Raw genomic sequence first — 17,300 nt, 5'->3', positions numbered from 1 at the left:
ACAGTAGTCATCCCTAGCACATCCATCTTGGACATCTAGAAAGTTTTACAAGACATCCTGGCAATACCTCATAATAACGTCGGATTGACTTTGAGTTTCTGTTGGATGTTGGCATGAAATATGGAGGATAAATCTGCTGCAATCACTTAATTAAAAACAAAGGAAAAAAAATGGTCCAACAATGTTTTTACTTGGAAACTGAGATAAATGTCCTGCTTGAAGAACTAGCATCATGTCAACACAAAGATAAGATGCAATAAAGACCACTAAAGTTGAGGTTTCATTTTTTAGGAGGCTCTACAAGATTCAAGTATCACTTAACTTGAATAGCTCATAGCCCACCTCCTCACTTAACTTAACCCTAATTCATATTAGGGTGATATGGTTGACTATGTTTTAAAGGTAGAAAGAGACATAAATAGGGCAGCAACGAGGGCAGGAGATCCTTGCAGCAGTAAAAAGGAGGAGAAAAAGACATAAATCCAAGGAGAAAAAAAGAGAAAAAAACAAGAACAATACAGAGAGACTGTTCTCAAACATTAAACAGTGTTCTCATCTCAGATTAGATCAAATCTACAATAGATTCTTGCTATGATTACTTGGGAAGAATTATGGAGGATTTAGATATTGAGTACAGTGATGTGATCTTTATATCTCAGTTATTCTCTTGTGATTATTGCTAGGGTTTTTGGTAAGAGATTGAGATTTATATATTTATTATTATTATAATGAATTATCTCTAGTTTGCCTCGAGGTTTTTACCCTTCACATTGAAGGGGTTTTCTACGTATATCTTAGTGTTCTATTTTATTATGGTTCCATTTAATTTCGTTGTGTTTTATGGCCTATTAGTATTGCTAGTCATAGGTACCCAACAAGCCAATCATGTGAGTGATGGCACGTGTGACTTGATACAGAATCTTTTTGCTTATTACATTTTGGCATATATCACTTTATAACTATTATATATATATATATATATATATATATATATATATATATATATATATATATATATATATATATATATATATATATATTGTGATGTCCTTGGATTTGTGCGATGAGAATCGGATCGTGATGAGATCACTATAATGAGATCGATTCATCTTTAAACGCATATCCTAAATAATCCCGGTCATAGGTTACTCGAGAGGGACATCGTGATAACCGGACAGACTGGTGTGTTGTATACCCGTCCATATGATGGATGCAGCTGGTCCATAGCTGCTCGTGTAGGGACACTAGGGATACAGTACAAGTGCTCATTGGAGAATGAGTTCACTGATTGATCCGCTTACGGAATGTTCGATGGTTGATGATGCCTTATTGTCAGACAGCGATTCCGTAGTCCTAGTGGTGTATCTGGTCCTTAGACTTGAGACACCAAGGATGTCCTGTATGAGTGCTCCACTCTTTGATACCAGACTTATAGGTTTGGCTGTCCCAGATCTAGTACAGCTGGTCATTGGGAGTGGTAGTCGACCTTACAAGGGCTATTGAGTGTCGATAGAGGATCATCCACTCTCGGCGTCATGAGAGGAATATCTCATGTGTTCTTGCTCAGACAAATCCCTGGCCAGGGTCATTCGGGTTGAGAGAGAAAGAGTTCTCCGGGAGAATCCGATTAGAGCGAGACTCGAGTAGAAACCGTATGGGTCTGACAGCACCATACTCGATCTACGGTCTTTGGGATATTAGATTGATGAGGGACTATAGGTACACGGAAACTAAGGACAGACAAGTCCAATGGATTGGATTCCCCTGTATCGTCTGGGGACTACGGCGTAGTGGCCTAGTATATCCGTAGTCGATGAGTCGAGTGAATTATTACAGAGATAATAATTCATTGAGTTAGAAGGAGTTCTGATAGGTATGACTCACGGCCAGCTCGATATTGGGCCTAGAGGGTCACACACATATGGTAGGTATTGCGATGAGTAGAGGTTCTGATATGAGATATCCGACGGAGCCCTTGTCTTATTGGATGCAGATCCAATACCCACTAGGTGAGGACCCATTAGGGTTTGACAGGGGACCTCTATAAATAGGAGGGATTCCGAGCCTCATAGGCTAGAGCCTTTGCTTGCCTTTCCTATTCTCCTCTCCCTCTCCACCTTAGAGCAGGCCTGGAGTTTTGAGGAGCGTCATCGCAACCCTGTTGTGTGGATCACCGCTAGAGAGGAGGACGCTTGACCTCCTTCACCCTCTCCTAAGGATCTGCAAGGAAACAGGAATATACAATCTCCCTAGGTAACATAATCTACTCTATACGTAGTTTTAAGTTTCACGAATTTTGCGCACTAATCTTCGCACGACGACGAACATCTCTTTGGGAATCGGGGATTTTGTTTTCTTTTTCTTCTGTTGCGCATGTGATGTCGCCCCCAAGATTTCCCAATAGTGGTATCAGAGCCCCAGGTTGTTCGTGCAAATGATTGGTTTTGAACTGCGTGTGTTGTGTTTAGGAAGAACTTTTGACGTCAAAATCGTTGATGCACAAGCGAGAAAGGGCAATAACAGTTGTTGCCCTTGATCTACGTGCGTGCAACGCAGCCGTAGGCAGGCAGCATAGGGGCTGCGTCTGCAGCAGCCGGCCGACGGCCTGCTTGCAGCAGGCTTACGTCCGGCGGGGCTGGCAGCCCGCGGGCAGAGGCGCCTGCGGCCGCTTCTCCCGCAGGGTGAGGCGCGGCAGGGCAGCGGCGCCTGGCGCCGCTGCTCCTGCGGGCGAAACCCCCCCCCCCCCCCCTCCACAGGGGCGGCCGCCCGGCGGGACAGCACCGCCTGCGGCGTTGCCCCGCCAGCAGAACCGCCCGCAGGGGCACCCACCTGCAGCGGCAGCGTCGCTAGCGGGCGTGCCGCCTGCAGGCGAGGGCAGCGCCCTCGCCCCGCCGCACAGGCCGTCACCAGCAGGGTGGCGGCGGCGGCAGCAGTAAGAGGGAATTAGGGTTTTGGGCAAAAAGATAGTTTTGCCCCTGTGAATTTGAGAAATTCAAGTTTCTGTCTTTTATCCAAATTATGAAAATACCCTTAAGAATTGAGAAATTCCCTACATGTCCCTGATTTCAGAAAATATTAATTAATTAAAAAGTTTAGTTGATTATTATTTTTTATTATTATCTAGTAGTCCTACATTATGATGATTATTTATACATGTGATGTATGATGTGTGGACGGATGATCATGGACCGTGTGATGTGTGTACTTGTAATTAATATTATTGAGGTCTGCGAGCCTCCATTATATTTCTCGTTTATTGTCGGGCCTACGTGCCTATGATTAAGTTGTAATCACATGAGGAGGCGCAGCGGGAGCGTGGATGCGATAGTGGGACCCACGAGACGGATGATCGCGATGCATGAAGATGCATCAAGATGTCGACGGAACCGACGAGGACGAGATGGACGATCACAGGGCATGGAGATGCACCGTTGCACACATAGTTCTTGATGTGAGTGATTAGGCCTACTGGCTCGAGCCTAATCACATTAGGTTGTGGTCCATGATCATCTGGTGTGATTGCTTTTACAAATACTAGATATGTATATATATTTGCATGCGATGTAGATATATATTAAATATGTATATGTGTGACATGTCATATTAGGAGACCAAATCATAGAAACATCTCTCTCGATAATATTAAGTCGGTAAACGTGAGGCAATTAGATTGACCCACGTAGCCTTCTATCGTTATAAGTAGGAACTGATTCCCGGTGTAGGTTGAGTTGGTCGAGTCCCTCGAGACTCACCTATATCGCGATTCGCTATCTTGCTTACGACATAGAGATGTCACCGGTGACCTGAGGGCATGGTATGCTTGGTCGAGTCCCTCGAGGGTATATCATCAAATCAAACTCATCTTGTAACGAAGGTGTTGACTTATCCGAGCATCATGGTTGGTCGAGTCCCTCGAGGCCATGGTGATTCGGAGGCCGAATAGGACAGGAATCACAAGGAGTTGTAATCAGCAAGAGTTGCCTACCTTTTAGGCTTAGTGTGATTGGTCGAGTCCCTCGAGGTTACACTAAGACGCTGATTGGATCTTGATCCCCACTAGAAGTCTGTCGGAGACTTCCGTTTCATGTGCTGAGGGTGTCGCGTGACTCGTTAGTAAAATAGTGGGAGCATATTAAGATAGAAGCCCATATCTTGATAGTTTATTTCTTGTAAAATCTGCATATTATTCATTTCTGCCGCATCTTTATTTTTAGAAAATGTCGCTTTCGAATCCCTTACGTGGTATACTTGATGTCAACCGCCTCACTGGTCCAAATTATACGGATTGGCTCCGTAACTTGAGAATTGTTCTCACAACGGAGAAAATCGTGTACGTCCTTGATACAGTGATTCCTATGCCCGAAGAAGGGGCAAGCGAGGATGAGATCGCTCGCTACGTGAAGTACATTGATGACTCCACTCTTGCTCAGTACTATATGTTGGGCTCTATGACTCTTGAGTTACAGAGACAACATGAAAAGATGGATGCTAGATCCATTCTCCTACATGTCCATAAATTGTTTGAGGAATAGGGAAGGACTCAGCGATATGAGATATCCAAGAGCCTCTTCCGCGTTAGGATGACTGAGGGGACACCGGTTCAGAACCATGTCCTAAAGATGATTGAGTGGATAGAGAAACTCACAGGTCTAGGAATGGTCCTAGAGGATAACTTGTGTGTGGACATTGTGCTTTAGTCCCTACCAGATTCATTTTCACAGTTCATAATGAATTTTAATATGAAGAAGCTTGAGGTGACTCTCCTAGAGCTCCTCAATATGTCGAGGGAGGTAGAGAATACTATTAAGAAAGAGAAGCCAGTTCTCTATACTGGTGAGACCAGAAAGAAAAGGAAAGCAGAAAGGTCTCTTAAGAAGGGAAAGGGCAAGGGCAGACTAGGTAAAGCAAAGGTTGCTAAGAAAGACCCAGCAAAAGACAAAGGCCAGTGCTTCCACTGTGGTAAAGATGGGCACTGGAAGATGAACTACAAAGAGTACCTTGCAGAAAGGGCGAAATAGAAGCTTGGAGAAACTTCAAATACATTCATGATCAATCTCTAATTGTCAGATTTTTGTGATAGTGCATTGGTATTGGATACCAGTATTGCTTATCACATCTAAAATTTATTGTAAATTCTAGCAAAGCCGATGGGAGATTGACGAGAGGAATATTGCATAAAGGTTTGTTTATGCAAGACACTACTCCACATATCATGAATGTAAGTGTCTAAGAGGAAACGAGATGAGATGAACAGTGCATACCTGTGGCATTGTAGGCTAGGTCACATCCATGAAAGAATGACTCAAAAGTTGCTAAATGATGGATATTTAGATCCATTCGACTATGTGTTATATGCAACTTGTGAGCCTTGCATTCGTGGAAAACCGACCAACTCTCCATTTAGTGGAACTGGAGAGAGAGCCACTGAGCTGTTGGAACTCATACATAGTGATGTATATGGACCCATGTCAACTCATGCCATTGGTGGTTACTCCTACTTCATTACATTTACTGATGATTTCTCAAGGTATGGATATGTGTACTTAATGAAGTACAAGTCCGAGGCCTTTGAGAAATTCAAAGAGTATAAGAATGAGGTGGAGAACCAGACTGGAAAGAGTATCAAAACTCTTCGATCAGATCGAGGAGATGAGTACTTAAGTATAGAGTTTACTCAGTTCCTCAAGGACCATGGGATATTATCCCAATGGACACCTCCTTATACACCTCAGCTCAATGGTGTTTCTGAAAGGAGAAATCGTACGCTATTAGACATGGTACAGTCCATGATGAGTTTCGCTGACCTACCCATCTTATTCTAGGGATATGCCCTAGAGACCACAGCTTACCTTCTGAACAGAGTTCCAACTAAGTCGGTAGTGTCTACACCATATGAGATATGGAAAGGGAAGAAGCCTGATCTTAAGGTTGTTAAGATTTGGGGCTGCCCTGCCCACGTTAAAAGACACAACCCCGATAAGTTAGAATCAAGGACAGAGTGATGTAAATTTGTGGGATACCCCAAGGAAACTTGTGTGTATTATTTTTATCATCTCGAGGACCAAAAGGTCTTTGTAACTAAGAGAGCAGTGTTCCTTGAGAAGGAACACATTCTTGGCGGAGACAGTGGGAGAATGATAGAGTTGAGCGAGGTTGGAGAACCAAGCTCAAGCACCACTCTATAGCCCGAGACTGTTCAGGTACCTAATACACAAGTTTCAACTTTACGCAGGTCTGATAGAGTATCCCATCCTCCTGAAGGATATGTGGGACATATTAGAGGAGAGGATGTTGAGGATATTGATCCTCAACCTACGAGGAGGCTATTATGAGTATAGACTCCGGGAAGTGGCAAGAAGCCATGAATTCTGAGATGGATTCTATATACTCCAATAAGGTTTGGAACCTAGTTGATGCGCCCGAAGGTATTGTACCTATCGGTTGCAAGTGGATCTTTAAGAAAAAGATCGGAGTAGATGGAAAGGTAGAGACCTATAAAGCAAGGCTAGTGGCTAAGGAGTATCGTCAAAGGCAAGGTGTTGACTACGACGAAACCTTCTCACTCGTAGCAATGCTAAAATCCATCAGAATTCTATTGGCTATTGCAGCACACTATGATTATGAGATCTGGCAGATGGATGTGAAAACCGCATTCCTCAATTAGAACCTCAAGAAGGAGGTGTATATGATGCAACCTAAGGGATTCATATCCAAGAACTGCCCAGATAAGGTGTGTAGGTTGCTTAGATCCATTTATGGACTAAAGCAAGCTTCCCGAAGTTAGAACATAAGATTTGATGAGGCAATCATATCTTATGACTTCGTTAAGAACGAAGATGAGCCTTGTGTGTACAGGAAGGTAAGTAGGAGTGCTATCACCTTTTTGGTGTTATATGTGGATGACATCCTCATCATTGGGAACGACGTAGGAATGCTATCCACAGTAAAGGCTTGGTTATCTAGACACTTCTCCACGAAGGACTTAGGGGAAGTATCCTATATCTTGGGGATTAGAATCTATAGAGAGATCCAAGAGGATGCTTGGCTTGTCCTAGTCCAGGTACATAGAAACCATTGTCAAAAGGTTTGGCATGGAAAATTCCAAGAGAGGTCTCATACCGATGAGACATGGGATATCGCTTTCTACGAGTATGTCCCCAAAGACTCCAAAAGAAAGGGCGAACATGAATATGATACCTTATGCCTCAGCAATAGGGTCTATCATGTATGTCATGCTATGTACTAGGCTTGATATAGCGCATGCTCTGAGTGTCATGAGCAGGTATCAGGCAGATTCAGGCTTGAAGCACTGGAAAGCAGTAAAGTGTATCCTTAAGTACTTGAGAAGGACTAAGGATCTTTTACTAGTATATGGAGGTAATAGCCTTAAGGTTGAAGGCTACACTGACTCAAGTTTTCAGTCTGATGTCGATGATAGCAAGTCGAATTCAGGGTATGTTTACACCTTGAATGGAGGAGCAATGTGCTGGAAGAGTTCCAAGCAAGATACCACTGCTGACTCGACAACAGAGGCGGAGTACATTGCTGCATCAGATGCAGCAAAGGAGGGAGTTTGGGTGAAGAAGTTCATCACAGATTTGGGAGTCATGCCGGATAGCGAGAAGCCGACTTCCTTATATTGCGACAACTTTGGGGCAATTACTCAAATAAGGGAACCCGGGTCTCATCAGAAGTGTTCTGAGGAAGTTCCAGCTTATCAAAGAGCTCGTAACCCGAGGAGATGTAGTAGTGGAAATAGTTCCATCCGAAGATAACATTGCAGATCCACTAACAAAGCCGTTGTCTCAGATTGTCTTTGAGCGTCACAGGGGTCTGATGGGGATCAGACACATAGGTGATTGGCTTTAGGTCAAGTGGGAGATTGCTAGTCATAGGTGCCCAACAAGCCAATCACGTGAGTGATGGCACGTGTGACTTGATACAAAATCTTTTTACTTATTACATTTTTGGTATATATCACTTTATAACTATTGCATATATGCATATATATATTGTGATGTCCTTGGATTTGTGCGATGGGAATCAGATCGTGATGAGATCATGATAATGAGATCGATTCACCTTTAAACACATATCCTAAATAATCCCGGTCATAGGTTACTCGAGAGGGACATCGTGATAACCGGACAGACTAGTGTGTTGTATACCCGTCTATATGATGGATGCAGCTGGTCTCATAGTTGCTCGTGTAGGGACACTAGGGATACAATACAAATGCTCATTGGAGAATGAGTTCACTGATTGATCCGCTTACGGAATGTTGGATGGTTGATGATGCCTTATTGTTAGACAGCGATTCCGTAGTCCTAGTGGTGTATCTGGTCCTTAGACTTGAGACACCAAGGATGTCATGTATGAGTGCTCCACTCTTTGATACCAAACTTATAGTTTTGGTTGTCCCAGATCTAGTACAACTGGTCATTGGGAATGGTAGTCGACCTTACGAGGGCTATTGAGTGTCGATAGAGGATCATCCACTCTCGGCGTCATGAGAGGAATATCTCATGTGTTCTTGCTCAGACAAATCCCTAGCCAGGGTCATTCGGGTTGAGAGAGAAAGAGTTCTCCAGGAGAATCCGATTAGAGCGAGACTCGAGTAGAAACTGTATGGGTCTGACAACACCATGCTCGATATACGGTCTCTGGGATATTAGATGGATGAGGGACTATAGGTACACGGTAACTGAGGACAGACAGGTCCAATGGATTGGATTCCCCTGTATCATCTGGGGACTATGGCGTAGTGGTCTAGTACGTCCGTAGTCGATGAGTCGAGTGAATTATTACAGAGATAATAATTCACTGAGTTAGAAGGAGTTCTGATAGGTATGACTTACGGCCAGCTCGATATTGGGCCTAGAGGGTCACACACATATTGTAGGTATTGCGATGAGTAGAGGTTCTGATATGAGATATCCGACGGAGCCCTTGTCTTATTGGATGCAGATCCAATACCCACTGGGGGAGGACCCATTAGGGTTTGACAAGGGACCTCTATAAATAGGAGGGATTCAGAGCCTCATAGGCTAGAGCCTTTGCTTGCCTTTCCTATTCTCCTCTCCCTCTCCACCTTAGAGCAGGCCTGTAGTTTTGAGGAGCGTCGTCGCAACCCTGCTGTGTGGATCATCGCTAGAGAGGAGGACGCTTGACCTCCTTCACCCTCTCCTAAGGATCTGCAAGGAAACAGGGATATACGATCTCCCTAGGTAACATAATCTACTCTATACGCAGTTTTAAGTTTCGCAGATTTTGCGCACCAATCTTCGCACGACGATGAACATCTCTTTGGGAATCGGGGATTTTGTTTTCTTGTTCTTCCGCTGCGTATGTGATGTCGCCCCCAAGATTTCCCAACAAGTATTTGGTCATATATAAAAGTTATTTTTTTTTATATCCCATCAACTGGTATCAGAGCAGGGTTGTGGTGATTTAATTTTTGTATTTGAACATGGAGGCCAATAATATATGACAAATAATTTTTGTATTTGAAATCAAGAATGAAAGATCTCTTGTATTGTAAAGATTTATATGAACCTTTGTAGGGGGATAGTGCAAAACCTACAACTATGACAAATAATGAGTGGAAGAGGTTATATCAAAAAACAATTGGGTTTATTCGATAGTAGCTTGATAATAGTGTCTTTCACCATATTTCTACTGAAAGTTCTGCATATTCTCTTTAGAAAAAATTGGAAGGTCTCTATGAAAGAAAAATAGCTGGTAACAAAGCTTTTTTTATCAGAAAACTTGTGAACCTAAAATATAGAGAGAGTGCTTCTATTGCTGAGCATTTGAATGAAATGTAGAGTATTACTAACCAGTTATCCTCTATGAAAATGTTTATTGATGATGAGTTGCAGGCATTGTTATTTCTCAATTCATTACTAGAAAGTTAGGAGACACTGGTAGTTTCCCTTAGTAATTCTGTGCCAGATGGTGTTATCACCATGAGTCAAGTAACAAGCAGTTTGTTGAATAAAGAGTTGAGAAGAAAGAATTCAGTAACATCTCAGAATGATTCACATGCACTTATCTCAAAGAACAAAGGAAGGTCAAAGTCTAGAAGCAGTTCACGCATGGGTAGGAGCATGTCAAGATCAAGAAAAGATATTATTTGCTATAACTGTGATGAGAAAGGACATTACAAGAACCAATGTAAGCAACCTAAGAAGAGCAAGAAAAAGAAAAAAAAAGTGGAGTCTATAGAGTCAAAGGATAATACTACAACTATAGTGTAGGATGGTAATTATTTGATTTTGTCTCCTTTTGATGATATTTTTTCTTGAGTGGGTGATTGACAGAGGTGCTTCTTATCATGCTACACCACAGAGGGAGTTTTTTGCTACATAGAGGTCTGAAAATTTTGGTGTTATCAAGATGGACAACTATGGCACAGCAGACATCATTAGCATGGGTGATATCCATTTAAAGACCAACTTTGGTTGCACGTTGGTGCTTAAGGATGTAAGGCATGTGGTTGACCTAAGGCTGAATTTAATTTTAGATGGAAGACTCGACTATGATAGCATATTTTATAAAGGGTAATGGAAGCTCAGTAAGGGTTCTCTTGTTATAGCTAGTGGAAAGAAATGTCATACTTTGTACAGGTTACAGGCTAAAGTTTATGGTAAGCAGTTAAATGCTACAGAGAAAGACTTCAACATGGAGTTATGGCATAGGCGATTGGGACACATGAGCGAGAAGGGGCTGCAAGCTCTTTCCAAGAGAGAGATATTTCCAGACCTTAGAGGTACACATTTGAACCCTTGTATTGATTGTTTGGTTAGTAAATAACACAGAGTTTCATTTGCTAGTCTTGCTTTGTCTAGAAAAATGCATATCTTAGTTGTATGTGGTCCTTTGAGGATAAAAACTCCTGGTGGATCTGTTGATATTCCTGGTATAAGTGGTGCACTTTATTTTATCACTTTTATAGATGATTTTTCTAGGGAAATTTGGGCCTATGCTTTAAAGACCAAAGATCAGGTGATTAATGTCTTTAAAGAGTTTCATGCCAGAGTTGACAGGGAGACAAAAAGGCAATTGAAATGTATAAGATCAGATAATGGTGGTGAGTATACAGGATTATTTGATGATTATTGCAGGTCACATGGGATCCATCATGAGATGACAATTCCTAGTACATCTCAGCATAATGCAATTGTAGAGAGGATAAATCGTACCATCATGGAAAAGATCAGATGTATACTTTCACAAACCAAGCTACCCAAAAGGTTTTGGAATGAGGCTTTGAGGACTGTAGTTGATGTGATCAACTTGTCACCATGCATAGCCCTAGATGGTGATGTTGCAAAGCATATATAGTCGTGGAAAGATGTTTCCTACAGGCATTTGAGAGTGTTTGGTTGTCGTACATTTGCACATGTTCCAGACAATAAGAGGTCCAAGTTAGATGCTAAGACTAAAGAATGTATTTTTCTTGGTTACTCACATGATCAGTTTGGTTACAGGTTTTGAGATCAAAAAAAGTAGAAGCTGTTCAGAAGCAAGTAGAGATGTGGTCTTCTTTGAGGATCAAACCTTTGAGAATTTGAAGAAGAAGACACAAGCCAAGACTTATGCAAAAGGATTAACAGATTGTGACCTAGTTACTCCTCCAGTATATCAAGGTGATGGGGGAGATGTGTAGGGAGATGGTGTAGAGCCTGATGTTGATCTACCTACAGGACATGTTGAGCAAGAAGAAGTTAGAGAGCAACTTCGTACAGAACCTTAGTTGAGAAGATCTTCTAGACAACGTCAATCTTTTAGAAGATTCTCTACAGATGAGTATGTGATGCTTACTGATGTAGGTGAACCAGAGAGTTACCAGGAAGTAGTTGAAAGTGAGTAGAAAGAGAAGCAGTTGTAGCTTCAAAAAATTCACACAGATGACAATAAAGCAGATATGTTAACAAAGACCTTACAAAAAAAAGACAGGAGATATGCCAACAACTCATCGACATAGCTTCACATTGAGGAGTCATGGGACAGCCTCCCTTATGGGCTGAAGAGGGAGGTTATTGGGCTGGTAGTCCACAGATTCAGCCTATAGTGGGCTTGAACAACCCACAACCCACCTCCTCACTTAACTTAACCCTAATTCATATTAGGGTGGTATGAGTGGCTGTGTTTTAAAGACAGAAAGAGGCATAAATAGGACAGCAACAAGGGCAGCATAGGAGATCCTTGCAGTAGTAAAAAGGAGGAGAAAAAGATAAAAAATCAAGGAGAAAAAAAGGGAATAAAACAAGGATAACACAAAGAGACTGTTCTCAATTATCCAACAGTGTTCTCATCTCAGATTAGATTAAATCTACAATAGATTCTTACTGTGTTTACTTGGAGAGAATTAGGGAGGATTTAGATATTGAACACAGTGACATGATCCTTGTATCCCAGTTATTCTCTTGTGATTGTTGCTAGGGTTTTGAGCAAAAGATTAAGATTTGTATATTTATTATTATTATAATAGATTATCTCTAGTTTACCCCGTGATTTTTATCCTTCACATAAAAGAAAATTTGCACGTATATCTTGGTGTTCGATTTGATTATGATTCCATTTAATTTCACTATGTTTTATGACCTGTTAATATTTGTTCATATACAAAAGTTATTTCTCTTTATATCTCATAATATATTCTTGCTGACATTAATATTTCTCTTACACATTGTGCCTTCTGAAAACCCACATAATTTACATATAATAAAATTCCATATAAGAACTTCAAGAAAACTTCAACCTATTTGACTGAATACTGAATAATCACATAATGGCAGAATTAGCTGCTGTATTTGGTGTAATTTCTAGTGACAGGTATTAAGTATACATGATAATTTCTGGTAACTGATTTTATTTTCAGGGCTGAGTACAGATCCAGGGAAGATGATCAGAGAACCGCCCAGAAGAATAGAAGAGACATGATGATACTGATCTTAGAGTTCGAACGTGATGAACGATTACGAGGTGTCTGTACAACTTGAGTATGGTTGCTCCTTGGAATTGGGGCTTCTGCAGAAGTGCTTGGTTCAAAGGCTACTCCTGGGGAAGGTGCTGGAGAGGGTGCAGGAGAGAGATTTTGAAGAGGCCTAGTGCTGGAATTTTCAGTACTATAACCTAAGCATCAGAAAAACTTCATGATCAATGAAAACTGTGGATAACTGATGCTTTCGTTTGGTGAAATATACTCACAATCAAATTTCTTCCAACCCAAACTCAGTTTCTCTCGGTCAAAGACAACGCGGAGGCCTTGCATGAAATTTTCTGAATGAAATGCAAACATAAAACATGTAAACTCGTGTCAGTTCGGTGAAAAGCTTGCAAACTAACGAAATAGGAAATGAAAAAGCAACCAGAGCATCAATATTGCTCAAACCTATAGAATTTGTGGTCTGACATATGCAGAAGAGAAGGCAGATTTTCTTCCCAATCATTGACAGTGTAAACCTTTTAAGTGCTTACCCCGAGAATTGACTAATCCAAGTCACAGCTATGACCCAGTCTAGCTGCAAATGTAGTGCTGCTACCTATTTGATTTGACAAGCACATTTTATCTTCTTTTATTTTGCTAAAAAATACCCAAGAACACAATTGTACTTCTCAACTTTGAACTGGGATATTAAACAAGAAAAAATTGGATTTTGTAGTCACAGATGTTGAGGATTATATATCGAGAAAATAAAGACATGAAAGTACCAAGCATAGAGGAATGACTGGCACACTGGAAAGTCTATGAACAAAAGTCCATAAAAGTCATATTAGTTGGAATCAACACCTTCTACACAAAAGCCAAACACCGTCTAGGCCCAAATAAAGCAGCCAATCATAAACTTGTTACCATAAATATAAAGCAACTTGAAATGCCAATTTAACCAACAATCCCAAGGACATAAAACTAATCGTCTGTCATATTGAAGCGTACTGTCCGTACCGGGCGGTACATATCGGTCTAATAGATTATCAGTACGTGGACTGCTTGGTACCGCTACAGTGCTACAGTATTATACTGTAGCACTGCTACAGTATTACAATATGAAAAAAGTATACAATTATTCGGTACACCAGGATGTACCGCTCGGTATGCCCTGATGTACCGCCCGATACACCGGTATCGTACCATATCGAGCCCGGGTCGAAACACCGGTACGGTTCGGTACGATGAACCTTGCATAAAACATAATATTTTCAGTTAAGACTATAACTGTGCAGGAATAATCAAAATGGAAGATGGAAGAACTTACGCCCGATTATATTAAATCCACGACTCTTGAAAACTGCCAGGCAACATATATATACATTTTGCTGCCTCTGACAAATGGAATACAATTGTTAGAAGGGTGCAAGTTTGTTGGACTATTAAATAAATAACTTTTACCTCTATGAACATTAGCATCGGATGACTGACAGGAAACTTGCTTCCACCTTTTGCTATTAGACTTATATTAGGCCGCTGAAAACTATATCTTGAGCTGCATGAAGCAAAAACTAAGGACCTAGATACATATGTATAAACATTGTAAAATATTCCAATAGTTGTCATCATAAATTGATAACCTTGAATTATAACAAAACTCAAAAGGTAGACTATTATCAGGTTTGCGTCGGTTCTCCTGTACCTGTGCATTGAACTGTAAAGAGGAACAAATATAAGTCGACATATCTTTAATAACTTGACATGTTTTTCGAATAAACCATTTGCTAATCTTACACTTTCAGTGAATTTTGTATAAACTGGATCAGGTAAGTATGTGAACGAGGTGCCAGAATCAACTATAACGCTAAAATCTGAATCAATTGAAGTATTGCCCACTTCCATTCCGGTTATGCTGATATTATAAAAGCTGGAGAACAATATCCAAGAAGATGAGGAAATGGATTATGCTTCAGATGAAAATAAAAGGATGTGAAAACATTCAAACAAAATGCATTGCCAACAAACACATCAATGACAAAGGAGCTCACCCTCTGTTGTCAATATTAAATGGTGTCTCTTCTTGGTCTAAGCTACCTTTATCTCCAAAATTGATTCTCCCGATCCCATCAACTCCAAAACACATGGAAAAAGAGTCTAATATGATTCCTTTACTTGACAAAATGCTAGGCACAGAAGTATTTCCCATACCAAGCCCAAAGATACCATAGGGTAATGCCATGTTCATACCTTCCACATACTCACTGCACCTGCAGAACTCAAGAGAAATAATCATAAGTTCTGATCAAGGAAGTATTAGTGAAGACAACAGGACCGTCAAATCAATTTTCTACTTAATCATAAAATGGAAGTATTAGTCAAAGATGAATATACCCAAATGTGATCTGCGCTTCAACAGTTTTGGAAGTAGCATCTTCTCTTCTCAAGTATAAGACGTCCTCAACCAAAATGCCCAAAGATGAACTATCATCAGCATATCGAACAAAATAAGGGCAATTACTGTTTGCTCCAGAACACTTGCTCCGGAGGTCGCAGAAGCTACTGTTGCAGGGAACATTTTGGCTGGTTGATGATTGACCAGGACTATAGATACCCTCCAAATTGTTAACCTGTTCAAATATATATCAATTAAATGCACATCATGCAAGGAAAAATAGAAAATACAAATCTGTATGTCCCAACTATTTGCGGTCAACTACATAGATCTTTTGCCACCATTGAAATCTTTAAAAAACCATATATTTATTTAAGTTTAGAGTACTTAAATCTTTACTTATAGTTTCTATTGGGATCTTTTTAGATTTTCTTCTATCTCTTTTCTTACCATTAGCTTTAATCATTTTATTTATTCTAACTACCGCATCCACAGGTCTCATAATTATATACTCACATCATCTTAAACAATTCTCTCTTATCTTATCCTTCATTGAAGCGATACCTAGTTGTTCACGAATAAAAATATTTTTTTTACTATCTTTCCTAGTAACTCTACACATCCAAATCATTATTCTCATCATAGTAGCACAAATTTCATATATATATATATATATATATAAACAATATGATAAATTAAATAAGTAAAAAATCTATAGGAAGTACTTCATACAGGTCACGATGATATTGTGAAAGATGTTATCGAGAAGATTGTGAATGATCATTGTAAAACATTCTAGAACTTCAACCTGCACAAACTAGGGAAAGCTGTTATACTTGTATAATCAACTACATAAATCATAAACCAAGCACCAATCCAAATTAAACAAGTTAGCCAATACGGATAAAAGAAAGGATTCAAGCATTCTCTTGCATAGTGCACATAGATGATGCATCAATACATCAAGAACCTGAAAAATTTTAACATGCACAGATGTTTATTCAGAAAGACTTCGTTGTGGAGTTTATTTTCAGAGTAAAGCTCACTCCAGGAGGTATTTAAGTGGATCATATTGATAGGGAATTGAGCAGTAATTACATATCTCAGCAGATGTCCAACAAGAAGCCATAAGAGAGCAAATTGTATGGTTATTTAAACAAGAGATTTTGGACATCAACGACTTGGATTTGCTCAAAGTCATATCTCACTTCTAAAATGACATACTCTGTGATTAGCTTGAATGACAGGATTCCGAAGACAAAAGAATTGCTTACTGGAGTCAGTGAACATGGAACCCAAAAGAGAGAGCTACCCGTGTCCAGAGCCACCAAAATCGTCATGTTTGGAGTCCCCAGCTCAACGACCGCATAGTATAAGCTGATTCCCTCACACAAGACGCAACACAAATCAGACAAAGCACCTTTGGAATTGGAATTCAGCGAGCGAGAGAATGAGAGACAGAGAGGGCGCACAATCCTGGGAGGTCGATCCAGAAGGTGGCGTTGCCATTAGCGAAGGTAAGCACCGAGCCATCGGCGAGGGAGCGGCGGTGAAGGACGCGGTCGTGGGGGGCGAGGGCGGCGGCGTACTCGGCGGTGCCCTTCTCCGGCCACCATGCGCCAGGGAGCCCGTGGTCCTCCTCCCACTTCCTCACGCGGTCGGAGAAGCGGTGGTGTAAGTCGAGGCTGAGTGCGGCCGCGACGGTTACGGTCGAGGCCGCGCCGATGATGATGAGGAGAAAGAGGAGGTAGCGGTGGTGGAAGGGGTGGAGACTCCCGGCCATCGATGCGAAGAGCGACGGCGATGGTAGAGAGGATGAGGAGGAGGAGGGTCTGATGGGAGGGCGTGGGTCGTTGCGGGTTTAGAGGGGACTGCGTCAACGGCGAGGTCAGTGGTGGGTCGGTCGGTCGTCCGAGAGAGAGACACTGTACAAAAAGGATACCACTGTCTCTCTCGAACGCGTTGTCCGGT

The 17,300-nt window shown here is 41.2% G+C and overlaps 1 protein-coding gene across 1 annotated transcript; it reads right to left on the bottom strand.

Moving 5' to 3' along the window:
* Nucleotides 1–12,749: 12,749 nt before the first annotated feature.
* Nucleotides 12,750–17,295, bottom strand: LOC135650102 (aspartyl protease family protein 1-like). The gene is made up of 10 exons (XM_065169245.1): nucleotides 16,802–17,295; nucleotides 16,604–16,706; nucleotides 15,329–15,564; nucleotides 14,986–15,204; nucleotides 14,732–14,864; nucleotides 14,578–14,651; nucleotides 14,399–14,492; nucleotides 14,265–14,331; nucleotides 13,216–13,287; nucleotides 12,750–13,140 (listed from the first exon to the last, which is right to left on the bottom strand). The coding sequence occupies exons 1-10, from the start codon at nucleotides 17,110–17,112 to the stop codon at nucleotides 12,914–12,916; spliced, it is 1,536 nt and encodes a 511-aa protein (XP_065025317.1). The 5' UTR covers nucleotides 17,113–17,295; the 3' UTR covers nucleotides 12,750–12,913.
* Between the last annotated feature and the right edge of the window lie 5 nt (nucleotides 17,296–17,300).

Source organism: Musa acuminata, chromosome BXJ1-4, assembly GCF_036884655.1.
Source record: "Musa acuminata AAA Group cultivar baxijiao chromosome BXJ1-4, Cavendish_Baxijiao_AAA, whole genome shotgun sequence".
NCBI lineage: Eukaryota > Viridiplantae > Streptophyta > Magnoliopsida > Zingiberales > Musaceae > Musa > Musa acuminata.
This window is presented reverse-complemented; position numbering and strand designations above follow the sequence as displayed.